Source organism: Fukomys damarensis, unplaced genomic scaffold (genome assembly GCF_012274545.1).
Source record: "Fukomys damarensis isolate Sample0158 unplaced genomic scaffold, DMR_v1.0_HiC HiC_scaffold_16, whole genome shotgun sequence".
In the NCBI taxonomy this organism is placed as follows: Eukaryota; Metazoa; Chordata; class Mammalia; order Rodentia; family Bathyergidae; genus Fukomys; species Fukomys damarensis.
In genome coordinates this window covers 2,688,128-2,715,652 of record NW_022900928.1, presented here as the reverse complement: position 1 = coordinate 2,715,652, position 27,525 = coordinate 2,688,128, and the positions used below count along the sequence as shown (strand labels likewise).

Below are 27,525 nucleotides of genomic sequence, written 5' to 3'. Positions count from 1 at the left end.
GGGAACAGGGTTGGCAGGCAAGTAGCACGACCAACATGACCGGTAGTCGTCCTTCAGCAAAAAGGCCCTGTTTCCTCTGCAGATCGGGACAGGCACGGGAGGGACCCCAGCTCTACTCTCAGTCACATTCTGAGAGCAGCCTTTCCACGCCAGGTGCAGAGGGGACAGGGTCGCCCAATGAGTCCAGGCCTTGCAGAGATGCACGCGGGGGAAGACTGACAATGAAACGGCGAAAGGAGAAGTGTTTGCAAAACCCAAGGGACTGAAGGATCAGTCAGTACAAAGGCTCCAGGAGGAGCTGCCCTGGTTAAGAAGGAGAAAGAGAGAACATGACCAGACACAGCCTGGCGTGCAGGAAGTGGGGCAGAGGAGAAGACCCAGCTTGGAAGAGCCTCGAGCTCCCCAGCAGATGCGACCCTGTCCTTCCTGAGATGCACCAGGCAGACAGCAGCCTGCTAGAGGTCCTGTACGGAGAAAGCCTGTGTCTGGGACTCTCCATCCATGAGAATATGGGAAGGAGCACCGGCCAGCTTCAGCGTAGGGGAGGATCTCCGGTTAATGCATCTCAGGCCCAGCAGGCGAGGCCTCACTTTTAGTGATAATTAGCGAATTCCAGGAGGATGAACGCAGGCTGGCCTCGGCCTCCGTGGTCTAGCAGACACTCAGGAAGTAAATGACAAAAACAGCCCTGTTAGAGGAGGGTTAGGACCCTGAGTCAATGGTCGTGTGAATCAGAAGGAAGATTCATGAGAAAGAGGAGAATTCGAGGAGATATTAATTCAGCTTAATCCATACGTGTTTGAGGTATCTACATATCCCTACCACCTGGGGCAAAATGCCTAGTCCCTAGTTACACGCAAGTATAGAGAGAGAGGGAGGGAAGCAGAGAGGGAGAGAAAGAGAGACAATGACAAAAATGAGTGTTCCCTGTAACGTCCAGGTGTAGATACGCAGAATTAGCATGGAATGAAAAACAGCATCAGACCCATGAAAAGACGGAGCCCCTGGTCCTGGGTGCTCCACTAACAGAGCTGCACTAAGTCAGCCGAGACAGCTGAGCCCCCTGAGGCCCAGCAGGGGACGTAGTACTGATCATCGGGGCAGTGGTCCTGCTCTCTTGGTCCTTACACCCTCTCCAGGCTTGTCCCATGCCCTGGGAGATGCATGGAACCAAGGAGATTCTACACACAAAGATCCTGTTCTGAGACTCAGAATGACACTTGGGTCACTTCTCCCTCTTGGACTAAATGGTTTGGGAAAGTTAAAGCCCTTTGCATTTTTAAAGAGCTCTTTTTAAATTGTATGTGTGTTTATTAGTGATACAATCTAACACAGTAAAATGCAAAAAAAAAAAAGTCACCTTCTTTAGGAAAGTGTTTGCCCAGTTTTTCTGTTAAGATGATGGAGTAAGGATTTTGGCTGTGTTACTCTCCTTGTTTCTCTTCAGGAGATCGAGACTTTCAAAGAGAAAGCAAGCGAATTCAAGACTGAAATGGTGCAGTCATGTTCAGTGACGTTAGCTCCTGCCTAGCTCTTGTGTTGGCTCCAATGTTACCTCAAGTTGTCCTCCATCTTTTAGATCTCCATTCATCCATCCACCACCCATCCATCCACCATCATTCCACCCATTGTCCTCATCAACTCTCCTAGACCACTATTAGCATTAATGATCTCATATATGCAAAGGTACTCTGAGTCCTTTGGAGGAAAGAGGCTCTATCAATTAGGAGCAATATAAATAAGGTAATTTAAGATGGCTGCTCAGAACACGGGATTAGGTTCACAGCATCCCAGAGGGCCTAGTTATCAAGTTTTCAGTTCACTAGTGATCTCATCTAATGAAACAAAATGCAATCTTACTGTTTTGAGACATCCAACTATTCTGTGTTAGAGTCTATTTCTCTCTCAAGTATTTTAACACACCTTTATATCAAAACTGAACTTTACCAGAAAATTAATTTGTCCTTATTGGCAAAATATATTTACACACATGATTTAGACCATGAAATGTTTCACTTGACAAAAGAAGGTTCTTTAATGTAAAAAAGGGTAAAGAGATAATAGGCATGAATCAGCTGTTATGTGGATCTGACAAACACTCCCCCTTGTGCCACTGCACACAAGCAGACTGCATGTGTTGGATCCACTGCCCACATGAGAGAGTGCAGACACAGGCGGCAGCTCACAGACACCTATTGGAATGCAGAATTTTACCCTAAGAAGAATGAAAGCTCCGAATGAAGAACTTGAAACCTAGAAGCTATAAAATAAAGTGTAATTCTGGGAAGGTAACTAAGAAAATCGAATTATGAATCCACGCCCGGGAAGCACAACACATCAGATAGTGTTTAGGAGAAGCCCCATGGGCACAATGGGTAATTCTGGACTCAGGGAGCTCTTGCAAATTCTCCTCCATAAGTCTTGCCCTTCTCAAAGACTCCCACCTTCACCTCCTTAGTACCTGTGACCATTCGGTGGTCACACAGCTACGAGGCTATTCGTGTCCCATAGGCCGCCCCTGCCGCAATGGTTCTGAAGTCAGCCCTTGGGAGTGATAGGCTCCTCACCAGCAAATAGTTGTCCTACACCTCACCATTGTGCTTATTCAAAATGGCATGTCTTGGGCTGGGGATTTAGCTCAGCGGTTCAGTGGCCTGCCTCGCAAGCACAAGGACCCGAGTTCGATCCCCGGTACCAAAACAAAACAAAATGGCATGTCTTGGGCTGGGGATTTAGCTCAGCGGTTCAGTGGCCTGCCTCGCAAGCACAAGGACCCGAGTTCGATCCCCGGTACCAAAACAAAACAAAATGGCATGTCTTCACTCAACCAGCTCCAGTTCCTAATAACTTCTTACTGCTTTTTTAATCTTTAATGAAACGTGTAAGCCATGGTTGGAGAGTATCGAGTGAAGAGTTCTAAACCTCATCTGGAAATGGCCCTTAAGAACCTGACGAAACCCTGGCCATGCTGGGGTGTGTTAGACAGGAGCTGGTGCACACAGAAGGCTCTGGAAGAAGGGAAGTGACACTAGAGAGAACAGGAAACGGGTCAGGACACAGATAGGGAGCAGCAGCGAGACAGCAGGGAAAGGACAGCCACGCGGTCTCCTGGGTGGCCCAGGGGTTAATGAGAAGTTAGGACAAAGAATCACATGTGTTTGGTCTGAGGTCCTCAGAAAGGGGACATGAGCCAGTTTCTAATGACCAGACAAAGCCCTGTGCCTACACATCCCTCTACTCCCTAGGCAGAGTGGGTCACAGTGGCACAAGACACCGCAAGGCCGCTTTCCCTGAAGCCCGCTCCTCCCCAACATCCCTTCATCTTCTGCCTTCCCAGGAGTTAGATGCATCCACCAGGAGGGAAAGGAGAGTGAGGCATGCTGGGAAATCCTACTCTGCAACATTTCCTGTTTACTATCTATACACACTGGGTATTCCTGATCCAATTTAACCTTACTACAATCCTTGGAGGTTCGACAGGCTAAGCATTAATGTTTCCCCTTTTACAGATGAGTCAGCTGAAGATCACAGAATCGACAATGTTGACACCAGGATTTAAGTACAGGCAGGTTAAATCCGATGCGCCAGGCCCCACCTGCTACCATACTGCCTTTGATGCATGGGCACACACCCCACCCCACAGTATGCTCGCCCACTATCAGCGGGACTCGACTGAATGACAGGATGCAGCGGTTCTGCCACTTAGATCGGAAATGTTTCACAAGGCTCAAGTGTTCAGAGGTGGGCGTTCTGGAAGGTGACCGTTTTATTCAAAATAGCATGTCTTCACTCAACTAGCTCCAGTTCCTAATAATTTTTGACTGTTTACAGAAAACCAAAATCTGTAATTAATGTGTAATTCACAGGTATCAAAGGGGTTCTGAACTCACCAGTGGATAATCCACGGATGAGTTTATGGCTTGGCATTGGGGGCTGGTGGAAGAAGGTCACTGGGGTGTGACCTGGAAGGGTGTATCTTCTATCCCCAGCTCTTCCCTTCCCCTCTGCCTCCTGGCTGCATGGTGTGAGCAGCTCTCCTCCTCGAGGCCCTTCCACCATTCTGTTTCTGCCTTGGAGCAGCCGACCATGGACTGAACCCCCTGAGACCATGAGCCAAAATACATCTCTCCTTTAAGCTGCAGATTTCAGATGTTGTGTCCCAAGGACGGGAAACACACACTACCATAATTAGCAATCTCAATGTTTTTCTGAATTATTATTTACTTCTCTTGCATAATAATCAAGTCAATTTTCACAATTGGAAGACCCTGCAGTGGTTTCCCTAAAGCCCTCGAAGGATGAAGATTTGCTAACAATGAGGATACTAAAAAATGTGTGACACCAACTTTCGAATACTACCTTAAATATTAAGGACAAACTGCAATCTTGGTAGAAGGAAATTTGATAACACATAATGAAAATGTCTTTTTAAAAATATATATGTTGTTTGAAGCAAGAGTTCTTTGAATATAATTAAAGATGTTTGCAAGGGAGAGCGAGAGGGGGTGTCCACCACTCCAATGCATGTCATAACAAACGAATAGAAATGCCTCAGGTGTCCAGTAACCGAGGTGCTACTATACGAGTTAAAGTAATCCATACAACAGAAAGCTATCCCAAAACAGGTGTGAGTTCATTTTTTTCAGTTACACAATCATCTGCACAGCTCTGTTAATTTTTAAAAAATAAGCATTCAACAGAAGTCCTTAGATGTTGAGAATGTTCTGCTGCTGAGTACAAAGTGGAAATGAATAGGAGTTCCTCTAAACTGCGGCGCAACACAGTGATGGTTTGGAGATAGAATTACACAGGAATGTGTGTATTTTCTACTTTGCACGGTGCATGTCTGAATCTTTATGATATACGTGTGTGTACAATGAAAGCATGGGGGGAGTACCTTAGTTGTATTTATTAATGTGGAAAATTGTTCATGATGTATTGTTAAGATCAAAAAGCCTACAAAGGAGAATTAATGGTTTTGGTAAAAGATATGTGTGTGTGTGTGTGTGTGTGTGTGTGTGTGTGTATCAAAGGAAAACATCAATAAGGATTCATCCTAAAGTGCTTGCCTCTGTCCTTGGGTAATTTTCTTTTCTTTTCACATATACCTTTTTCCTCAGTTATCAGGCATGCACATGTATAATACATGCATATTATAAGAATAACATATATTGCTCAGGCTGTGAAAGCTTTTCCTAAAGACCAGCTCGAAAACTTCAAGGTAAGAGCAAGTTCTCTGGAAGGAGCAGTTGTTGGAAAGGGCAAAGTTGATTTTTATGTCTACAATTTGGGCCGCTGGTCACAGTCACACTTGATTACAACCATGCCTAATACACTGCTCCTAAACATACTGATAACCTTCTTCAGATTTTCCTTGGAAGCATTTTCATTCTGCCTCTAGGCCTGGAGAAACTGAAGCCAAGCCCCTAACTGACAATCCAGACCAAAGAAAAAGCCGTGATGAAAAGTTCATGGCTCTGGTGTTGTGTTCAAAGGGATTTCTGACCGACTAGATGGTCATGTGTAAACTTTCAGCCTCAAGGACGGACCACCCAAGAACCCTGTCTTTGTAATTATACCATAGGGAAGTAAACCAGCAACAACAGACCCTTCCTAAGTGTTTCCGAAAGGTATGAAAGGTATGTGGGAATCACTGAAAACTGTTACAAACTCTTTGAGGATACAAAGGGAAGGGAAGGGGCAGGAGAAGGGGAAGGGGAAAAAGCAGGGAAATGGGGAAATGCAAAGAGAAGAGAAGGGCGGGGAAAGGACGGGAGGGGAGGGGAGGGCAGGGAAAGGTGGACCCTGTACGGATAGCGCTGCGCAAAGTCACGGCCAACGGGCAAGAAGGAAGTAAAGCTGTGCCTCTTCAAGTTCCTTCACTCACTCAGAGGTTCAGTAAACACTTCGCACATGGACCACGGGAAGTGGTGTCTCTGGAAGCTGGAAGAAAACGCACCAGCACCCAAAGGTGACCTCTTCGATTCTCTCTGGGCAGCACACACCAGCACGTACATGGTGACAAAGACGAAAAAGCACTAAAACCAATCACGTTTTAACCAACAGGCACTTTACTGTTAAAAGTTTATGTTCAAGCCAAGTCTGTGATTGACTGGGGTTCATCTGTGCCAGGATGGAAAAGGCTCCTGTTCTAAGGCTGGTGGCAGGGTCTCATTCAGCTCCAAAGCCTCTCTGGTGCACACCCACAGCACACTCGAGCTGAAATGCTAAATGGACAGCAGCGCCTCACTGCTACTCTGAGAAAGAGCTGAGGCGGGGCTGTGTGTGCTTCTGTCCCAGGACTCTGCGATGCTGGCCACAGGAAGGCGCCTGGCTCTCAAATCCTGAGTTTGTCTCAGGCCATTCGTTAACCCAGCCACCAAGGCAATTCATTTGCTTCCTTGTGCCTCAGTTTCCACTTCTATCAAATCAGGACATGAGACTCCAGAGGCCTCTCTGGTCCTAGCACTCTGTTCAGTCAGTGCCCCTGCTAGGAGTTCTACATCCGGTTTCCCTTCCATCCTGAACTCCTCTTCGCCTCTGGTGTCTACACCCCAGTTGCCATCTGCCTCTACAGCGCAGCTGAGAAATGTTGCAGGTCAGGACTCTCCTCCAAGCCTGGCACAGCCTTCCCCAGAGACCACATCCCTGCTTGTGAGGGCCGTGGGGGTGGGCCACGGGGGCCGTGCAGGGAAGACACACTCAGGGCTTTGAGCAGCTCATCAAAGCCTGCAGATTCCAGCCAGGTCCTGAGCTGCGCCCATAGCATCTGACCCACCTTGCCTTCCTCCCCCTGGGCCCGCTGACCTCACACATTACCCAGGATTAACAACCGCATGCCTGAAACCGCCAGGTGACATACAGGCCACCTGGGTCTCCTGGCACTCGGGGGGCTTGTGCTGGGCCCTTGGGCTCTGCGGTCAGGCCGAGGCCAACAGGGCTGAGATGCACCTTTCAAATACCCGCAGGGCTGCAGGTGGCCATGCAGCTACACAGCAGCCAGAAACTACGGGATTTCCTTTGTTGAAGCCTAAAATCTGCAAGATGCCCAGGGTCCCTGAACGCACCCCTCAAACATAGAATAAGGAAGGCAAAAGGCTCATGCAGGAAGACAGTAGCAGGGGCTGGCCAAGCTGGGTGAGATTTAGCCTCTCGTCTGCTGGACGACTGTGGGGACTGCCCCTCAGCTGAGCTCCAGGCTCCTCATGGAAAACAGGACTAGCAGGAGCCACCTTGGGGACACGTAGGGATGAACGGCACGCCTGCCTGTGGGAGAGAGTTGGACCCAGAGGCAGGGTCCAGCCTGGGAGTGTCTGGCGGCTTTCCTTCAGCGCAGTCCACACTAGACAGCAAAGACGAGAATCCATCCGAGGTTCGTGGAGCCTGCCGAACCTGTGCTACCTGCGCCAGGGAATTAAAGGCAGTCTCAGTCCCTCTCGGCCACTGAGATTCTACACTGGACTCAGATTGAGAGGAGAGGTTTATTTTGGCTCAAGTTTCAGCCACAGCTGTTGGCTTCCAGGCAAATGCAAGGCAGTGCACAGGAAGCCGGGGCATCAGGGAGGAGCCAGCCGGGAGATGCACCCCAGGCCACACTGCCAGGGGCCCCCTCTTTCAGCCAGGCCCCCCTACTGACAGTAAATCAGTGCAGAGCCCCACTGTGTAATCACCTTTAGTGCCCAGCCCAGAGCATGGCAGGCGGGGGGTCATCTGGGCACAAACAGTGACCAGGCCCTTCTGTGGGGTGATACACTGCCCAGCCCGACTCCGTGCTGCCAGGCCACCTGGTGGCTACCGCCCAGCACCCTTCCCGAGGCTCAGGAAGGCTCAGGACGGGCCAGAGCCCAGCCCAGTCACCTGCAGTCCCTCACCCTCAGGCCATGAGGTTGCCAGGGCAACAGCAGGAGCTATTCTCAGCCAAGCCCTGGGATCCAGACTCCTCCACCCACACCCCAAGGGCTCTCTCTGGTCTCATTCTGCACACCATGCTGAGACCTCTTCCTCCTGCCTCACAAGATCAGAACAGGAGGAACTGACCCTGCAGCCTGCCTTCGCATGTTCATTCCTGATCACTTTATGTCCTTAGTTACAGCACACTTCCGTTTACGGAGTGCTTTTCCCCTTATACAGATCTCCCCGTGTTCATCTCGACACTGATGAACAATTCCTCTGACCTCTTCTTGTTTGCACCCTTTAGACATCCGTGGCTGGTTTGCTTACCACAGTCCCTTTTCAGTTATTAATGGCCCACAAAAGCTCAGCAGCGGCAATCATTTACTGATTAATCGGCACAGCAATCCAGAAGGACAGGCAGTATTAATCCTTCCTTCCGTGGAGGGAGAGCAAGCTCATCCCCAGGGCTGTGCCTGTCCTGGATTTCTGGGACCCTTCCCTGGCACTGGACTGTAGCTGTGCTGACCCCTTGTAACTGTGAAGATGCACCCCAAAATGATCTTAACTGCACAGAGCTCACAGATGGTGACTGTGCCTGCCAGCAAATTTTAGAGAGGCAGAAAAATGAAAGTGGAAAGGTCTAGAGTGTAGACCAACTCTGTCACAGCCAGAAAGTGAAAGTCACTTCTCTGCATGTCCGTCATCTATACAGAGAGGCAGCCAGGCTAAGGAATACTTACAATATTTTGTGTCTAAGTAAGCCTGAGTATCTACTAAAAGAGCACAAAACAGAACACCTGGCCGCTGAGGTCAGGGTGACCTGAAGCACAGGGCTACAGGGCCAATGGCAAGGGTCATAAAGAACCCCCTGCCCCTGTTCTTGGGAAGGAGAGTCACCCTGGGGCTGCCTGCTCAGAAAGAGCCCAAAGGAGCCAAAGAACCCTGCTCGTGAAAATCCACACCCCAGTGCCAGCCACCAGCAGAAGAATCGACATCAATGCACGTGTTCATTTTAGAAATACGTCTTGCTAAATACAGGAAGAATCAAAATCACAAATGACATATTGCTATTAAACAGGATCATGTGGAAGTTGGGCACAAACACCTACAGACTCACCCACACCATGTAACGAAAACAGCCACAAATGAAACAGTGTGTACGCTGCTGCCAGGGTCTGCAAGCTCCACAGATGTGCACGGCCCCAGGAAAAAGCAAAGTCGTTAGGCTGATTGTTTATTTTTAAAATGTTCTACACAATGTAATGAATATCAGCCTTCCATTAACACATTCATTTTATCATGTGCTTCATAATTTAAATCTTTCTCAAACTCTGCTCTAGTTCCATGGAAAACAAAATCTCAGTTTCTGCTTCAGTCTCCTGAGTGATTTTTATTGTCTACCATAATATTTATTGAATTTTTTCTCCAGAGCATTTTCTTCTCTTTACTGCTTAATCCTTCCGTGTCTTTACAGATTCTGAACTCTCAGAATGCCTGTACTTCTTTTCCACCCTTAAGAGAGGAGGATTCTTTAAAAAGATCTGTCTTTTCTCTTTCTTTTTTTAATGCAGTGCTGGGGGTAGAAGCCAGAGTTGCTGGAGGCAAAGATCACACTTCTGAGCTGCCCGCCCTGACAGAACCCCAAAACCAACCCCAAAACTGCGGACTCTTCTCAAACATACAGGGCATTTCACACTGCACCTTTTTGGAGTCTTACAGCAGATGTCTGCTCTTTTCAGCGCATCTTAAGATTTCTTCCGGGACCCTTACAAATCCTCTCCCAAACCGGCCTGTGCTATAGGAGCTTCCCTCATACAAGGACTCTGATACCCTCTTCCATTCCTTAGAAATGTTCTCTTATGACTCGGTCATCTGTATCTCTTTGATCGTAATAGCTCAGAGAGATTGCAGAGCCAATGAACTAAAAATACGATTCCAGGTCTCGTGTGTGCCCATGTGTGCCCTCGTTAAAGCACACGCCGTGTGGTGAGATCGCTTTCAAAGCTTCCAGTCCCTCTGCCCCAGCGCTGCCAAGGCCAAGCACTGAAAGGATGCACAGTAAAATTAAATATCTAAAAATTCATCTTTAATTAACAGAATTGGATTAAAGCTAGACACCGCCGCATATCATACGAGAAATGGCTGCACCGGCTTCCCAGGGCTTTAATTCAATTAGGACGCAGTGAGTGGCACTCGGACGGGAAAGGTTAATTGGGGTGGCCAGAACGGAATCATTCCTTACCTAACCAGTCATTAAACTTCTTAACCTCTGAGGGCAGTCCCAGCTCGGTGAAATCGCCCGTGTGGAGGAGGATGTCCCCGTAAGGCATCTGGATAGCATCTGTTCTGGAGTGTGTGTCTGAGATGCAGACAAATCGCGTGTGGCCCGCCGGTTTTGGAGTGTCATATGGGATGGGGTCGACCCTGAAGTAGACATAACAGATCCCACAACAGTTAAACACGTCAGAACCCTGGCAATTGTCATCCCACACACATATGACTGTTAGCTGTGCACACACCCGAGCCGAATGGGGCCGAGGCAGGAGGCTCCCTTTGGTACAAGGGACACGGCGGGACGCTGGACGTGACAGCATTCCTCAGCCACAACCCCACTGGACAAATGCAACAAGTCTTACTTACCTGGTACGAAAATGAAAGGAAATTAACACTTAACATGGAGAGTCAGAAATAACCCAGGACACTGGTAAGCGTGATCAGACGAAGTTGAGGGATACTGAACCCCAACTCAGGAAGCAAAATCATGCGATTCCCTCTCCTTGTGCTTCTGCTGATCCCCGTACTCATCAGGAAATGGACAATTAATGCATCCCTCCTTAAACGTGCAGAATTTAAGCAAGGAACTCATTTCCAGAGCGCCGTCCACAGCTCTGCCAGCCAAGGCATGGACAGACAGCACCAGGCTGCCCCTCCTCTCCACCACCACCCAACACCTGCAGCTTGCTTTTCGCTAAGAGATTCGCAACCCGAATGGCCGGGAGGGAAACTGACACCAAACAGCAGAGTTCTTAAGAAAGAGAACCGGATGCTAAGAGACCTTTGCTGAGCCCATCTTTCCCACCACGAATTACCTGCACTCGTGGTCTCACGTTAGGTGGCTGGAAACGCTCTGGCACCCGGGGGACAGGTTCTACCAGGCAAACACAGAGCACTTGCTAATGCATGTGTGTAGCTCTGTGCATGTGTTAATGTATGTGTGGCTTCAGAGACCTAAGCACTGTGAAATTAGAGTGGGGCATAAGAATCAAAAGGCAAAGTGATCAACCCGAAGCAAAGAAAATGAAATAGAACATTCTCATTTAATTGACTGTAACAAAGTGTGCTAAATAAACTTGGGGAAGAAATGCAAATCTGACTCCTGGAGCATACAGTTTTAATTATTTAAGAGGTTTGTAGCAGAGTTAAGGATGCTTTAACTATATTAACTCTCCACTGACAGCTTCCTTTAATTTCTCTGTAGGAATGCACGCTTATTTTTGGATTATGGGTGAAAAGAAGCAGTTATAAATGCAAAGAGAAGGTCACAAGAGAAGCAAATATGCAATGCAAAGATTAGAGTGTAAGATGTTAAATAAAGAACCATATTTCACATCACAACCCCACCGGAGAATTAGCATGCAGCCGCCAACAACCAAATATCCATGGAAGATTCCAATTCCTATACAGGTTCTGTTTAATTTTTTTCTCCCTTCCCCTCCTTTTTTTTTTTTTTTAAGAAACAATCTGTTTTAAGACTGGCAATTTCAGTGAGAAAATAAAGATAGCGTGTAACTTGGATAGTCTGGCATTTCTTTAACAATGAATCTTTTTCCTTTATCATCGTAAGAAAGGAAGCAAAGATGGAGAAAGGAGAAAGGGGAACTAGTAGCCAGGAGAAAGCAGATGAGGGAAGGAGGAAGGAACCATGAAACAGACAGGACTGTGGGTCTGACTGGAAGCCTAAAACGAAAGTTTAACCAAACGTTATAAATGAATCCGCGGTTACTGTGAAGAAAGCTCACTGATACACCCAGGTCTCGTCAGTAACGGAGAGCCTTTCTGGCTGTATTCAGTGTCGCTTGATCAAACAGAAACATGTTTAGTGCTCCCCTCCACCTCTGAGCTGCACGGTGACCAACGGCATCCAGGTGCCCAGAGCAGATCCTCCCAGAGGAAGAGAGGCTGCTCCCCGCGGCTGACGCTGTCACCCGGGAAGTGAAGACACTCGCTGTGATAGGTTTCCCTGCAGTCACTCTTCATCCACCAACATTTGATGGGAAATTTAACAAGTCAACCACGGGGACAATGAAGCTGTGAACAAACTCAGGCTGCTCCGTGTATGTGTGTGTGTGTGTGTGTGTGTGTGTGCGCGCGCGCGTGCGTGTTTCTAGAACAGTAAAGTGCAAACCAAGCCGCCACCTTTCTTGTCCTGTAGCCCAGCTAAGTCTCAGCACAGTTATTGCACCAGAATCCCGGGGGGCCACCCCAGTTTATCAGAGGGACCCCACGGCCATCATTTCAAATACACGAAGCAGAAAGTATCAAAGATGTCAACCAGTCACCGTGAACAGGCAACCGTTCTGCCACGCTCCCCACCCCAGAGCAGCCAATCAACACACACGCAGAACTCGTCCCCAGCTCTGCTCCAGATCAGCAAGAAACCTTCTGGGACGGTGGGAAACACCGATCCTTCAATCATTTCAACCTCCTTCCCACCCTCGGAGAAAGAGACATGCACCATCCGGCAGAGTGCACAGCTCAGTAAAGCCAAGCGGCACAAAAGCACAGAGAAGGGTGGCAGGGAACCGGAAGTGCTTGTCAGCTGAGTGGAAAGGAGAGGAGGCCTCTGAAGCAGACCGCAGGGCCAGCGAAGGCGCCTGGGAGGTCAGGGGGCGGGTCCAGGGCAGGAAGAAATGAGGCCGGGCCCCTGAGCCGGCACTGACCTACTGGGTTCCAGCGAGATGGCTTCGGAAGGCAGCACAGGGCAGCGCGGGGGACAAAGCGGCACCCTGCCCTGGATCACAGCAGGGAGATGCTGCCGCCACAGACCCTTGGAGTTGAAAACCGACGGCGCAGGGAGACACCCTAGGGAAACCAGCTGTCCCCAACTGGGCACTTGATAAACAGCGCGGGAAGACTGGAGAGGGTCGGGACAAGGAAGAGCCCTGCTCAGCGGTGACCCCTCGCGCTCCCTCCGCCTCCTTCGCTCACGGTCGCTGGCCGCCGGACGCCCCCCAAGGCGCTGCTTGCCCTCAGGAGGGGACCGCAGGCCGTCCTAGTCCTGGTCTCCAGCAGCCCACTCTGGGCTCCGGCCGCGCCGCTTGCTGGACATTTCTGTCCCGGCTTCTGCTCCTCCAAGACCCCGAGCCTGGACACTGCCTGGGCTGGAGACTGAACTGAGCTCCCTCCCTTCGGGCTTCACTTCTTCTGTCCAATAGGAATATTAACGCTCACGTGGTCACGGTGGATAAGGATAAACCCTGTCCCAAACAGAGCGTGCTGGGAACAGAGTGGGGAGGGTGAGGAGCGATGTGGAGCAGACCAGCAGCTCCCGGTCCCTCCCCCAGATGAACAATGAGACAGTGAGCAGGTGCTTTAGCCCCCGTGCCTCAGTGTCCTCACTGGGAAAGTGGAGGAGAAAACAGTGCATGTCTCCTAGGACTGTTGCACAGATTTAAAAAAAGGACGATACGCTCAAAAGCATTTAAGCTTTATCCTTTATCACTACTAGCTGAGAGAATTTCTCCTGCTATTAGAAGTAATCGTAGTTGGGGATGAGTGTCAGCAGTACAGCACATGCCCAGCAGGCACAAAACCCAGGAACATGGGGGAAAGGCAGTAGTGGCAGCACAAGGGACTCTTGAGACTCAGAGGGGAGGAGGCCGCACACACAGCAGCCGGCACAGCCCGAGGGCACAGTCTAGCGTGCCGATACATTCACCTCCTTCCTATCACCTGACCTGGAGCCTCATTCTGCGCTCCGAAATAACAAGAGGAAGAATCTAGTCCCCTTTCCACGACAGCTCCTCTAGTACCTAAGAACAGAGTACAGTCCCCTGAAGTCCTGTTTACTCTAGTCCAGCATCCAGTTGCCCTGGCAGGACAGGGCATCTGGGCCCTCAGAATCCTGCACTTTCCTCCAAGACAAGATCCGTGTCTCCACTCACAGGTCAAGAATCCACAGTCAGTGCGAGTTCTTGGACCAAGGAACCACATGTCAGAGACAAAATGCTAATCCAGGTCACCACTTCCCCGGGGAGGCCCAATCATCTTAGAATTACTTTCCCATGAACTCTGAGTTTCCTGCCAAGTTACGAATCTTGCTCTTGAATCTTTATCACCCGGTGCATTTCTCTCTCGTGGCACATGCACATTAAGTACGTCATTCGCGTTTGTTCGGTCCCGACACACTGGCGACTCTCTCTGTGAAGAATATGGTAATAATATGGCTTCCACTGTGCAGCCAGTCCTGTTTGGCCATGCCTGGTGCTACTTCCGGTAACAAACTCTTCCAGAGTTGCAGAACTCATGGGCAGATCTGCAGAAAGGCTGCCATCACATGGCTCGCTGTGACTGAGATCCCTCTTTACAACACACGCTCAGTAAACTCGTGTGTGCACAATCAGCCCATGAGTCAGCGTGAGAACAGAGCGCTGCCCGTCCCACCTTCACACCCCGATGTCTGTGTTTGTGCACTACGCTGACTTCGTAAGTCTTCCAATGTGACATAAAAGCTTTCATTTTTATCCACAAAATGTGGATAGCATGAAAACTGGAATTATTTTGTGACACTACACCGCCCAACCTAAACATACTGTTTGACCAACACAAATGTAAAGACTGCAAACGCAATCCATAAAGAAGTAAAATCCTTGCTGAGATGAACAGAATCGCAGGATTCTTCCATGGGGGGAGGGGGGGCGAGGTTTCCTAAGCCTGTGCTTTCCTCCTCTGAGTATCACCTTCCCAGTCTCTGCTTTCTCACCTACACTCTTGTCTAATGCTTGGTTCTTTTAGTTTTGACCTGACCAACAGTGAAGTCCTGAATCAGACAACTTTTATCATTTTCAGCTGCATATTAAACTAAACTGTAAGTATTAAAATCTTTGTTAAGGGTTGCCTGTTCTGAAGCATCTTGTCTAATACCTATGACACATACTCCATGCTTCGGAAAACAGCAGTCAGGTTCAACAAAACTAACTTTACCAGAGGGAACTGGATCCAGAGCTGGACCTCAAGCCCCCTAACTTCCAGGTCACTTCTCTCCCCACCCATTTAACTTCAGAACCTAAATTACACCACCCTGAGAATAAAAATGATTTCAGCCATCACAAAATGCCAGCAAACCAATCCCCCAAACTCGGATAGCCTCTAATATCTAAAGGGATGACTCAAAATTGCTAGCATTCATTGTCAGAATAATCAAGTTCAGTTCTCCCTAGAGCGAGCCACTTTCTCGTGTGTTATCTGGTAAGCGGAGGCTCCTGAAATCCAGAAACATGCATATTGCAATTTACCGAGGAAGTCAGCAATACAAAAGCTCGATTTTAAAAATATTTTGAGGACATAAGTGTTCCTCTTTCTCAGCGATGTTAAGTCACCAGTACATTTTTGTTTGTAAATGCGTGTCTCTAAGGGGGTACTGTTCATGTCTAAGTCTTCCTAAGAGTCCAAGACTGTGAGGTACAAGGCTCTTGTGCTCTTTCTCCAAAATGTCAGCTCAGCCATGCGGCCCTGGGCAAGTCCTATACCTTCCTCTGGTCTGGACCCCAAAGAGGAAGAGCACGGTGACAGGAGACCCCCAGGCTCCACACAGCCACCGTGCGAGACTGCCAAGCAGCTCGTCTGTGAAGTCCCTTAACACATGTTCTTTCTCTTTGAAATTTCATTTTCTACTTTCTCAAACAACACAAAGGCAAAGCAGCCCAGGTCCTTCCAGACAGGATCAGAATCAGCCAGACACTGTACGAAGGGACCGCAATTTCGGTCTGGGTAGCTCTGAGGTGTATCTAGTACCGAGGAGAAACCAAGCATCCAGAATCCCAGAAACCACAGGGAACCGGAATGAGAGGACGTGCATTCCACTGAAGGGCTTCCGGAATAGGGCTCTTCATTTCCTAAACTACAAACGATGACATTCTCCCAGCTTGGCCTGCGTGCCCCGGAGTGGCCACGGTGCTGAAAGGGTGAGCCCAGAAGAAGCAGCTGTAGAAATGCTTTGTGCCAGGGCACTGCTTCCCGTAACCGCTGAGCTGCTGTATCAACACTGTTCTATCAGCAACTAATTATAGCTAACAAAGCCCGCAGCACAGAGCGCGTGTCCCCTCTATTTTTTCCAAGTACAAAAGTACAGTGCAGACATCCAGTGAATATTAAGTGGTGACAGTTTAATTCTTGGAGCACTGCACACAGGACGAATTCGGGGCCTGCTCCTGGTGCCAGTGGAGGTGTTTCCCCAGCTCTCTCACGTGGTGTGCGACACCCCTGGAGATGCGCTGTCCAAGGTTCAATGTTTCCCTCTCTCCTAAGGTGACAGCTATGCCAATCAGTTTAAAATTTGGGGTAGCAGCCCTGCGTGTGAGAAGATGAGGTGTGTGACACTGTTCAGAGACTCATACCGTCGGTCAGGCCACCAGCCACCAACCCCTTCTTCAGCACCCACCTGTGTGCCAGGTACCACGGCAGGTGCCAGGAAGACGCACATCCAGGGTGGTTCCTGCAGGGCCACCGGGGAGCCCTCCCGACACGACCAGTGACTGACTAGCTGCTTCACGAGCACCAGCTGCACGCCTTGTGTGGGCCACGCACTACGCTGCATGCTGAGAGGCGGCTGTCGGCCAGTGCGAGGTGATCCGGGTGGAGTGCACCCGCGTGATGTAGGGAGCGGCAGAAGAAACATTACAATCCAGGTCCTCTGCGGTGCTGCGGGGTACAGGAGAGAGCACGTGGCGCTGCCCGCTGATGAAGAGGGTGTTGTGACTTAAATCTAAGGTGCTGCCCCGAGCCTCCAGGGTTGGAAGGTGATGGCTCACGTAGGCGATGTACTCTCACAAAGGGGGGCGTCACTGATGCAGGGCACTGTGCAATCCACCTGGCATGGCCACTTTCATCTCCACACAGCAGATGTCCTCTCCCATTTTAAGCGTGAAGACCGAGGCTGGGGTGAAATAATATGGCAAAGCCACAGGGCCAGGAGAGCTTCCAGCCGGGGCCGGCTGCTCAGCCTCTGCTTTCCTCTGGTGACGCAGCACCACGTACAAAGGGCAGAGCAGCTTCTGTCCTAAAATGAGCCACAGAGTTCTTAAATCAATAATTACAATTACAATGTCAAACTATGGGTTCTCTCCAAACATGTCTCTGCCTGGCTCAATCCAGTACAAAGGACCCTAAAGGCTATTAAAATCATAGGGGGAGGAGGCAAGTCATAGAGAGCCTTGGCTACAACTGATGAAACATGATTTTCTTCATATTAAAACTGCAGACACTGCACCAGATTCTACCTTCTCTACCTTCCAACTTATCCAAGCCGAGTCTCCCAGGAGCTGTTCGTGGGCTTTACTGTTAGTTCTGTGCTCTTCAGAAGTACACCTGGTGAATGGGCTTCCTCCAATGCGTGCCCATTTCCCTCTGGGTGATAATTGTCTGCAATGTCTTTCCTAACTTGGAGTTGGGCTGATCAGAATCACTTTCAGAGGATGAGTCAGGCTTGAAGGAGGACCACTTTTACCAGACATGGGACAGCATTTGAAGTCTACTTCAAGACAGATGTGCAGGAGTATTTGTAAGACCATCTAACATGGTTCCAACATCTAATAATCTTGAAACCCATATAAAAATTTTTATTTTGGTACCAGAGATTCAACTCAGGACCTTGCGCTTTCGAGGCAGGTGGCAGCACCACTGAGCTAAATCCCCAGCCCCCATACAATAATTTTTAGACTTAATATTTATTCCTCAGGGGACTCTTTTACGGTGATAAGAACTATTTTACCCTGTAACTTCACCACTTCTGGAAGGGACCCCTATTTCACCATAACTATTACCTGGGTCCCCCATGACCCCCCACTCTGGAAGCAAACAGTGTTTTCGTAGAGTATCTCAGAGCATATATGACGCATGAGCATCACAGGCTTGGTGCGTCCCAGTCACAGACACGAGGGGCAACTCGCCCCCTGTCCCTTAGCGAGGATGTGGTTAAGAAGAGAATCAAATCTACACCCCTTCATGTGTTTAAATACTGCCTGTTACTGCTTTCGAGATACCACAGCAGAGTTTTATAGGTGCAACAATCACCACGGGCATGGAAAGCCAGAAGATTTTACTATTTGAACTTTCACCAGCAGATCACAGAAATACAATACTCAAGATAGCACAAACCTGGGAATCCACACACCATCTTCACGGGAAAAGGGGGAGGAGATGTAGGTAACTTAGGGAAAGAGAAAAGAGGAACGAGCCCCGGGGGAAACTAATGGGAGGCTTGCTGGCTTGGACCCAGCTCCTCTGGAGGTGGGTCTACTTCCCCTACTGTCTCCTGGGGTAAGAGCCCACTTTCCCTAGTTAATGAAACCACTATGTAGGGGGCTGGTGACTGAGTTCCTTTCAGAGGCGCTGTCTTCAGGCAGACAGGAGTTCAGGGCAAGCCTCTCCCAGCATCTGCTCTCTCTCAAGTGCCTCGGGTTAAAATATTCACCATAGGACAGCAGCGAAGTTGGGGGTGGCACGTTCAGAGTTCTTTCGGCTGGAAAAATATGTCCATGCCTGGAGAAGTCGCTCAGCACTCAGTGAACAACAAGGCTCAACACCGCAAGAGCTGCTCTCTACCCACTGGGCAGCAGCTTCTGAGAAGACATCCCCTGACTGAGGCAGTGTTGGAGCTGCAGGAGCCACGTGCTCTCCTAGGTTCACAGGCCCTCGTCCCTGGCTGCCTCATACCCCTGCTGGCGGCAGTGCAGTAATTCTTGACCATAGAGGCAATAAATTTGGTCCGGTGAATGTCCAACTGACTTCGGCGCCAGTTTTGCATGTATTTGAAAATTCATTTGGTGCACATCTGTGCTCCTCCTACGAACCAGTTGAAACAATTTTCTTTCTCTTTTTTTTAAAAAAAAAGTTTTAACGTTGACAGTGCTGAGTAGACGCTGTTGCGGCAACCGTCCTGGTCCCCTCACTCGCTCTAAGTTAAGGGAAGTGGACAGCGTTCATTTGGCACTGATGCCAAAGTGAGGAGTTCTTTAGCGTCTTGGCAGAGGCACCACTTTCTCCATCCTGGATTTTCCACTGTGAGACGCATACAGGCCTGGACGCTGGCCGGCTGAGACAGCCTGGACCGGGGTCTCCACCTCTGGTTTGCCTCAGTGACTTGGTTTCCACCCTGGGGCTCCCCCACACCTCATGCTGCAACGCAGTGGTGTGTGGAGGACAGGCCCTGGCCCGGGAGTGGATGGACACCTTACCACAGGAGCGGGCAGTCTGCCCAAAAGGCATGTCTGGCCTTCTCCACTCTGCCCTTCTTCCCCTCTCCTCAGCAGGCACTGCCTCCGGACCTGGCACCTCCGGGCTCCAGAGCTGTGAGGCGCGGGTTCCTTTTTCCACTGCAGGCCCGGTTGGTGGTGTCCTGTCCCAGAAACCCAAATGGACACAGGGTGGCTGGGAAAGGCACACGGGCTTCAGCCAGGCTCCTCTGAGGAGGATTGAGAGGAAGACCTGTGGGGTCGAGAGGCCTCACAGCAGAGGGGGCATCTGCCTGGGCCCTGGAAGGTTCCAGAGCCGGGTAACGTCAACACGCATGACAGGAGCGAGCAGTAAACTGAGGGGTCTCGGACCAGACGCTGGGTCAGTGCCAGATTTATAAGGAAGGCCTTTTCCAGTAGGAACACCGCACTTGTAGGCACCCTGAATTTCCCTGGATTTTGTAGAGCTTGCACTTTCCTACCTCGTAGATGCGTAAGGGTTTGAAAGCCAAAGGAGAACGAATGATCTAGGTGTCAGTCTTCACCAAATCTGGACACCACGTCGCTGTGACGACAGCACTATCACGAAGTGCTACGACTCAAATATTGTGAGCAATAGAAATGCATGAGCTGAGGATCATTGAGCCCAGACTCCAGGGCATAGGTACAGATTACGTACAGCATCCCTGAACGGCCAGCTTGTGCTCGGCGTGCACAGGGCCACGCACACAAACAGGCGCCTAAACACGAGTGATAACAACAGAGCCAGTTACACCCGGATTCTACTTTGGACGGATCTTTCTGTTACACACACCCTGGGGTCAGAGAGCATGAGGAAGGTTTACATTGTGAGTATTACAGTGAAAGACCGATTTCCGTGAATCCCCCTTGAACCCTTCCCCTCCGCTCATTCAGATGCTCCTACCCCACCGTGCCTGCTGCTCTCTCACGGTTCCAGACGTCCTCCCGTAAATGCCTTTCCTTGTGCTGCCCGGACCGGCTGCCTCCATGGCCTGAAATGTTCCACAGTATTTTCCTTTCAGGGTCACTCTGACTCTCAGGCAAAGACAGAGGCCAGTGGATGAGTGCACAGGACTGGTTTTACCTGACAGGAGCTGCCATCAACACAAACCGCAAAACTGCCTCAGAGAGTGGAGAAAGCAAACGGATGAGTGTGGCTGAAGCAGGAGGAGTCTTCTGAGGGGCACTCATGGCAACGTGACCCTTACTGAATAATTTTCCTGTTAAACGTTCATCCTATGCTTGGATCACACCTTGCACCTTCTGTACACTTCTCTGTGCCCGTGTCCTCTGTCAGATTTGCTTCGACCCCCTTGTCCGCTTTGCCTGCCCGAGGCCAGCCATCCTCTCCTGACACAACTGCAAAGGCGCAAGTGTGGAAGAACCACTCTCTGGAGCCGTGGGTCCCACTAATGGGAAGAGATGGCGGAGAGTGCAGTGGACGGAAGAGGAGGCAGGCCCGGTGCACACGGCCCCGTGAGTCAGGCGCTCCGCATGCAGCACACACGGCCTGCTCCTGCCTTCTGGGGAGGCTGGGACTGTCGCCTGACACCTGCTGGCGCAGTGCTGGGCTCCATGAAAGGTCTGCTCTGGCTCTTGGCAGGAGCTTCACTTCCTCAAAAAAGCTCCTTGAGGAAGGAGCAGCACAGGCAGGGCCACAGGCCAGGCCCACTGAGTGCACTTGCTCAAGGACAGAGCAATCTGGTCTCTCTTCCCCGGACAGCCTCAGCCTTGAGGGTTCTCTGCTGCAACGCCTGTTTTCAAATCCTCTCTGGGGAGCAGCAGGGACAGGACAGGGGAGTTCTAAGCTGACCCCTTCCCGCTGCCATTATCAATTGCTCTTTGAAAACACAGTAAAATATGGGATCAACCACAAAGCAGTCCGGTCAGCTTTCAGGACAGTGCTGAAGACCGGCCATTTAACTGGCGGTGCGAAAAATGCCCATGGCAGAGAGAAATCCTCCCAGCCGCCAGATCACACGGAGGGTATCAGGCTGGAGCAGACAGTGGGGTTCTATAGTGGAGTGAGTGCAGACTCTCTGAGGACAGGACAGACAAGAATGACCGCCCCCAACCCCAGGGTGTCAGCAGAGTCCCGTGGACTGCCCAGGTGACACCCAGGGTGGGGGTCACCCTCACTAGTGCAGGGCAGGCCCCTCTGCCCACTGGCACAGCCTGCAGGGCTCCTCCCACCACTCCACCCCTTCCTGGGAGCCACAGCCCACTGGCCTGCCTGGGAAGGGAAGTAGTGGGGTCCCCAGGTTCAGGCCCAGACGTCCCTCTCCAGATGGGTGACACAAGCTAGCCCATGGGTGAGCAGCAGCAGAGAGGCCGCTGAGTCACCCCGAGACCCACAGAGCTGCTGGCTGGATCCCTGCGGTGGTACCGCTCCATCTGCCTCCCCTGCGGGCTCGGCCTGCAGCCTTCCATGCTGTCCCCCGAGGCTGCCTCACTGTGAGGTTCTGGACAGCACCGCACTCCCACTGGAATGTAGATCCAGAGGACGGGGTGTGCATGGCCAGTGTGAGCAGAGCTGGACCTGGGCCCAGTGATCCAACAGCAGCTCCCCAAGTGCACGTCCTCCTGGCCAGCCAGCGCCAGGCCCTGGGGGACCTCACCCCACCAGCTCCGCACCAGCCTGGGCCCATTTCACAGATGAGAAATGCCACAACAGGAAGTCCAGTGGCTTCCCCGGGCTCGGAGCCCCATCAATGCAGAAGCACCAAACCCAGGGCGTCCCCCTGATTCCTCTGCCTCCACCTCTTCCTGCTTCCCACACAGTCTTTTCTCAAGCAAACCCAACGCGAAGTCAGAAAAAAGAATACGAGTGCTCTCCCGGATTTCAAATAAATTACTTTTAAACACCTAATAAACTTCTGAAGTTCTAGTTTTGGCAACTTTGATAATGTCAAACAGAAAATACCCTAACAACTAAAAAACACTATCTCTTGTCAGGTGTTTTGCTGGTCTAAATGTCACTGGCTTCCATCTCTCATTTCATTTAAAAGGAAAACAGATGGTCTCATATAAATTCCCGCATGCACTTTACTGGAGCCCCCAGAAAACTTCAAGAGCGTAGTGTGTTCTGGAGACAGAGGCATGGATTTGAACCCCAGATATACACCCTGAGCACCGCTGGGACACCGAGAGTTGCTAAGTCTTATTCCCAACGTCTCACACTGACATGGGGTGAGAACACGCAATTCCCAAAGCTGTTCAGAGGGAAGCAAGGAGACTGGGAGTAGAAAAGTAGAAGCAACCCAGCCGTTGTTATCTCCCTCTGTTTTTGCTGCCTCTGAGACTTTCTCAGGCTTGCCCTAATTCAACCACGGTGACAAAACCTGGATCTCTCAGGCCTCGACGGGATGTTCCAAGTGTCTTTCAATAAACGGATGGAAGCAGCCTCCACCCGTCTGCCCAAGAGCACACCATCTGTGACTCCGCACCAGGCTCATCTCGCACAACTACTGTTTACTTGGTGCTATGGAAACCGTCAGGTCTGCCCGTGTCCCAGAGGAGGGCAAATACCTCAAAGAGTCACCTCAGAGGCCAGGCTGGCAAAGAACGAGTGAATTTCCCTGATCCATAAAGGGGACTTTCCCAAAGAAATGAGGAAAAAAAGATTTTTTTTACTGTAAAAAAGCTTTTGTCCTCTAATTGTAAAATACATGCTTACTAAAGTTAGGAGTAATTAACTTTTTAAAAAATTAAGAATATGCACACATAAAAAGCAACGAAAAGTGAACCCGTAATTCTGCTACCCAGAAATACCTACCAGTCACATGTTGGTATCTTTTTATTTCCTCTTTCTGCTATGACTTTTTAAACATAATTGGGGTCATTCTGAAATCGAAGTGCTTTAGTCTCTCCTCTCCCTTCCACTAAACCACTATAACTTCAGCACATACACTGCCCCCGCAGCCCTTTGCACACGTTCCCCAGCCGCAGGGGCTCACTTTGTCCTAAATCTCTTAGCCGTTTCCTTTCCGGGCTCCCCCAGGGAGCTTTAAACTGTCGAGCCCAGGCCAGACTCCTGGAGGCCCTGGTCTACCCTTGGGCCAGCGCTGGGTCCTTTACACACCGGGCCTGCTGCTCTCCAAACGCCAGCAGACCCGGGCCTCTGCCATGTGTGCACCCCAAAGGCCAGTCGCTCCGGTCAACCACTGCAGCAACTCCTCTAAGAGAAATGAAACAGCGCTGGGGACAACCCGGCTGCCCACAGCAAGCCAGGCAGCGCCAGCACCTCCACCCCTGCCGCTGGGCCCCTACCAGGCCCCGATGCAGGTGGCATCTTGTCTCCTTTGCCCCTGCTCAGTGTATTTCTAAAACCTGGGTTCCATCACCAATGGACTCTGCTTGCTGCCAAGTACACAGTAAAACATACTTTGTAAGGAATGTGCCACTATCCTTCTATTTTTCTTTCAAGAAAACGTAAAAGGCAGGATGGGAGTTAGGAAAAAAGGAAGTGGATTTCGGTCCTCGAGACCCAGCTTGACACTGATGTGAGTCCACCAGGCTGGGGTCACCGGCTCGGGCTCAGTCCCTCCAGGAAGGTCATTGAGATTGCACGCTCAAGACCACGCCGGTCTACCGGGCAGCTGTGACGGCGTGAGAAGCAACCCTGCACGTCCCACACCATCCACACACACAGACGGGATTTGCGGGAGTTCAGACTTAAACAAAGCCAAGACAGCATTTGAGAATTTCTAGGCACGGTCGCTGAAATTTGGAAAAAGACAATGAGGATCTGCAGTGGAGTGCACCACACCGACATGCGGGCGGCCTCACGGAGAGGGAGGGGCCCTGAATCGGACTAGAGCCCCAGGACAAGGGCTGCTCGGCCACTCACACGGGCAGGGCCCTGGCGCCTGTGGGCCCAGCTCGCAGCGAGGCTGCACCGAGCGTGGGGTGACAGTAATCTCAGGACAGGAAGTCGGGGCCCCTGCTTCTTCCCGCACACATTGGGGAGCCCACTGACAATGGGGCACATACCCCAGCAGGCTTCTCCACCAGCCCACCTGTGTGGCTTTGGGGCGCTCTGTGAATTCCCAACTGTGGAGCCGGGTGCCTGCCTGAGCCTTGTGGCTGCCGCGCCATTCAGTCCAGCTGGGCCTGGAGCTGAACTCAGAGGCGGCAGCTTCAGAAGCCCTAAGACACCTGCTCCTTTGGGGCCAGGCTGTCTGCCCGCGGCCCTCCATTCCTGTCCGTACCCAGCACACGCCGCAAGAGCCCCAGCTCCACAGCCCAGTGGGGGACCTCCTGTGCCCGCCAAGCCTCTTGCCAAGTGTTCGCAGGGTCCCCTGCCTGCCCACCTGTCACATCCTGGATGCCGCTTGCAGACAGCAGAGTCTATACCCACAGCCACTGGTCCGTACGCAGAGCACATTATTTTATCATCTACACATGGGACTTGCCCGCCTCCTGAAATGACCCCAGGTCCTCTGAACCAGTCACCCAGACTCAGCTCACTTGGAGCCCAGCGGCTCGAACCCCACTCCACCCAGACCCCTGGGGCAAATGACAGGCCTACCCCCCACTCAGGAGCTTCGCCACCAGAGGACACTAAATGTGATCAAAATACATTGACTGTTTCAATTAAAAAATTATTCCAGTAAGACACATTGCCATGAGCCCCCAGACCCCCGATCTCACATCTAACACATTCAGCCCATCCTTGCCACTCTGGGAAGTGGCTGTGTCCTCACACAGTACCACAGCTTGAGTAGAAAGTCCAGCCACAAACCCAGAGCCTCCTGTGTCACCCGGGCCCAAAGCTCAGAATGCTTGAAGGCAGGGATCCTTGGAGACCATCTCTATAGCTAGTAGGAGCTGCCTTGTTTTCCCTCTGTACTGCGGACTGAACTCCGAGCCTCTGCACTGAGCTACATCCTCAGCCTTTACATTTGTTTTTCTTTTTGACACAAGGTCCTAAGTCCCTAGGTTACCCAGGCTGGACTCATGCATGCAACCTTCCCGCCTCAGCCTCCCAGAGTGCTGGATTACAGATCTGAACCACCACGCAGGGCTTCAACCTCATTTTACAGATGCGGGAGCTGAGGCTTCCACTGTCTGACTCCTGCAGAGGCGCTGACACCCTATAGGGGGCGCTCCACACTTGCGTACCTGAGCAGGGTAGTTGTCCTGCCTCAGGCTTCTCTACCGAGCTGGATGGAGGAGCTGTTCCAAAGGCACCTGCGCAGGTCGACAGTTCACTCACTGCCTGCTGCTCCGGGACTTCTGCGACACAGGGTTTTAGTGTGAGCAGCGTTTTGGAAAACAAAATACTGAAATTCAAACTCTTAACCCACGGCTCTGCAGACCAGCAAGACCCCCAGATTCAGGCCAGCTCCAACTGCACTGAAGAGCACAGGCGTTGGGCTGGCTGCTGAATAGCTGACCCAGCCAGTCCTCTGTAGGCAGAGGCGCAGTCCCTCTGTGTGGCAGCTCTTCAGTGCAGTTGGAGCTGGCCTGAATCTGTGGGTCTTGCTGGTCTGCAGAGCTGCCCACCAGGCTCAACCTCCCTGGCCCCTTGGCCTTGGCTCCTCCCTCCCTCCTTTTCTCTTCCCTCCCTCCCTCCCTCCTTTTCCTCCTTCTCTCTTTCCTCCCCCAGTTTCTCTCTTTCATTTTTAAGACACCATCTCGCTATATTGTCCAGGCTGGCCTCAAATTCACAGACTCAAGCAATCCTCCTGCCTCAGCTTCCCAAGTAGCTGGGGCTGCTACAGGCACCATGCCTGGCTTGGCCTGAGTTTCCCCTACGTGCAAAGTAAGTATAACATGAACTACCTACTACAAATTAAATAAGAGAAGGTGTTTCCTTAATAAGATAGCAGTTGGCCAGTCACACAATAAACTCTTAAAAGAAGAGATCTCATCAGCAGCAACAGTACTAGCGGGGTCTCTGTAGAAGTTGCTCTTCTTGTCTAGGTTGGCTTTTTAAAAACTAGTTTCCTTCTAACGTAGGATGTATGCCCAAAAGATTTGAGATATCCCTAAGAGAGAGGCCAGGGTCACCCAAAGCTGTGTTTAAACAACAAAGGGCACTAATGAGAAGAAGGTCTGCTGGGTTGGAAAAGTAGTCCAATTAAGAAGGGTTGATTCTACAGTGTGGACTCCACCAAATGTCATGGGGAGATGGGCAGGAGCCAACGTGGGCATCGCAGTGAACTGCTTCCTCTGTACTCGGTGTCCGAAGCCAGCATTCAACTTGTCAGTCAGTCCAATGGCTGTCACACAACGGAGATTCACGACACTGAATGCACAAATCAATGAATGAGTGGACAAAGGAGGTAATGGCTGTGTCTCAAAACTGAAACCAATTGGTTTACTATTTTATTAAGTTTAATGGCGCTCAATTACATCTCTGACGATTTCTTGCACAACTAGAGGTATGGATTTGCTTTTGTTGGAACAATACGGGATTTGGCATCGTGTACAGACAGTATAAGAACTCAAATGTATTTTTGGAGATTTGTGCAAGATTTCAGTAATTCTCAACTGCCAGAGGCCCGAAAGTGGCTACTGGGATGAGATAAATCATCAGCCTCCACAACAGTTAGTAAAGAGAGCTATAACTCAAGCTCGTTTGGAGATGTTCTTCTCTGGCTGCCGTGAGGTTTGACCCACACATGCTCAGGTAGTCCGACTGTTAGTTTCCTGTTAAGGACTGACCACTGCTAAATGACCCATCAGGAAGCGATCTCCATTCAGCCTCGCGGTACCCTTCTCAAGGACACGTGCAGGTATTTCAGTCTCCACACGGAGGGACTGCGCCTCTGCCTACAGAGGACTGGCTGGGTCAGCTATTCAGCAGCCAGCCCAGCGCCTCTGCAGACGAGGACGGAGTTGTGGCAGCAATGTCCCGAGACCTCTTCACAGTCAGACATGAGGCAGTTTAGCCCAGGGCATCCACAGAGCCGAGTGTTCAGAGAGTGAGAGGTGAGACCCTCAGCAGGACTCACTCCGTGGGCGCACTGACCTGCACAGGTGTCCTCACTGGGAAGGCAGGAGCTCCTGAGACCCAGGCAATTCTGCGGCCTCGTGTTGACTTCTGGGGATGTCCCAAAACCTTCTTAGCAACACTGGTGCTGAGACTCAGGTAATACGGGCTCCCAACACACACACACACACACACACACACACACACACACACACACACACA

General features: G+C 50.8%; 1 protein-coding gene across 8 annotated transcripts in view; it reads right to left on the bottom strand.

Moving 5' to 3' along the window:
• The window catches only part of Mpped2 (metallophosphoesterase domain containing 2), a 149,070-nt gene that overhangs the window by 95,672 nt on the left and 25,873 nt on the right, over nt 1-27,525 (bottom strand). For 4 of the 8 annotated variants that reach the window (XM_010640423.3, XM_010640424.3, XM_010640422.3 and 1 more), the window contains exon 3: nt 10,136-10,317. The exons of 1 other annotated variant lie outside the window; for it this stretch is intronic. In XM_010640423.3, coding sequence (XP_010638725.1) covers nt 10,136-10,317 — 182 coding nt within the window. Of the gene's footprint in view, nt 1-10,135; nt 10,318-10,533; nt 10,905-10,982; nt 11,226-12,837; nt 13,275-27,525 lie in introns of those variants that run through there. 3 more of the 8 variants (XM_033764052.1, XM_033764051.1, XM_033764053.1) reach the window with 3 other exon arrangements.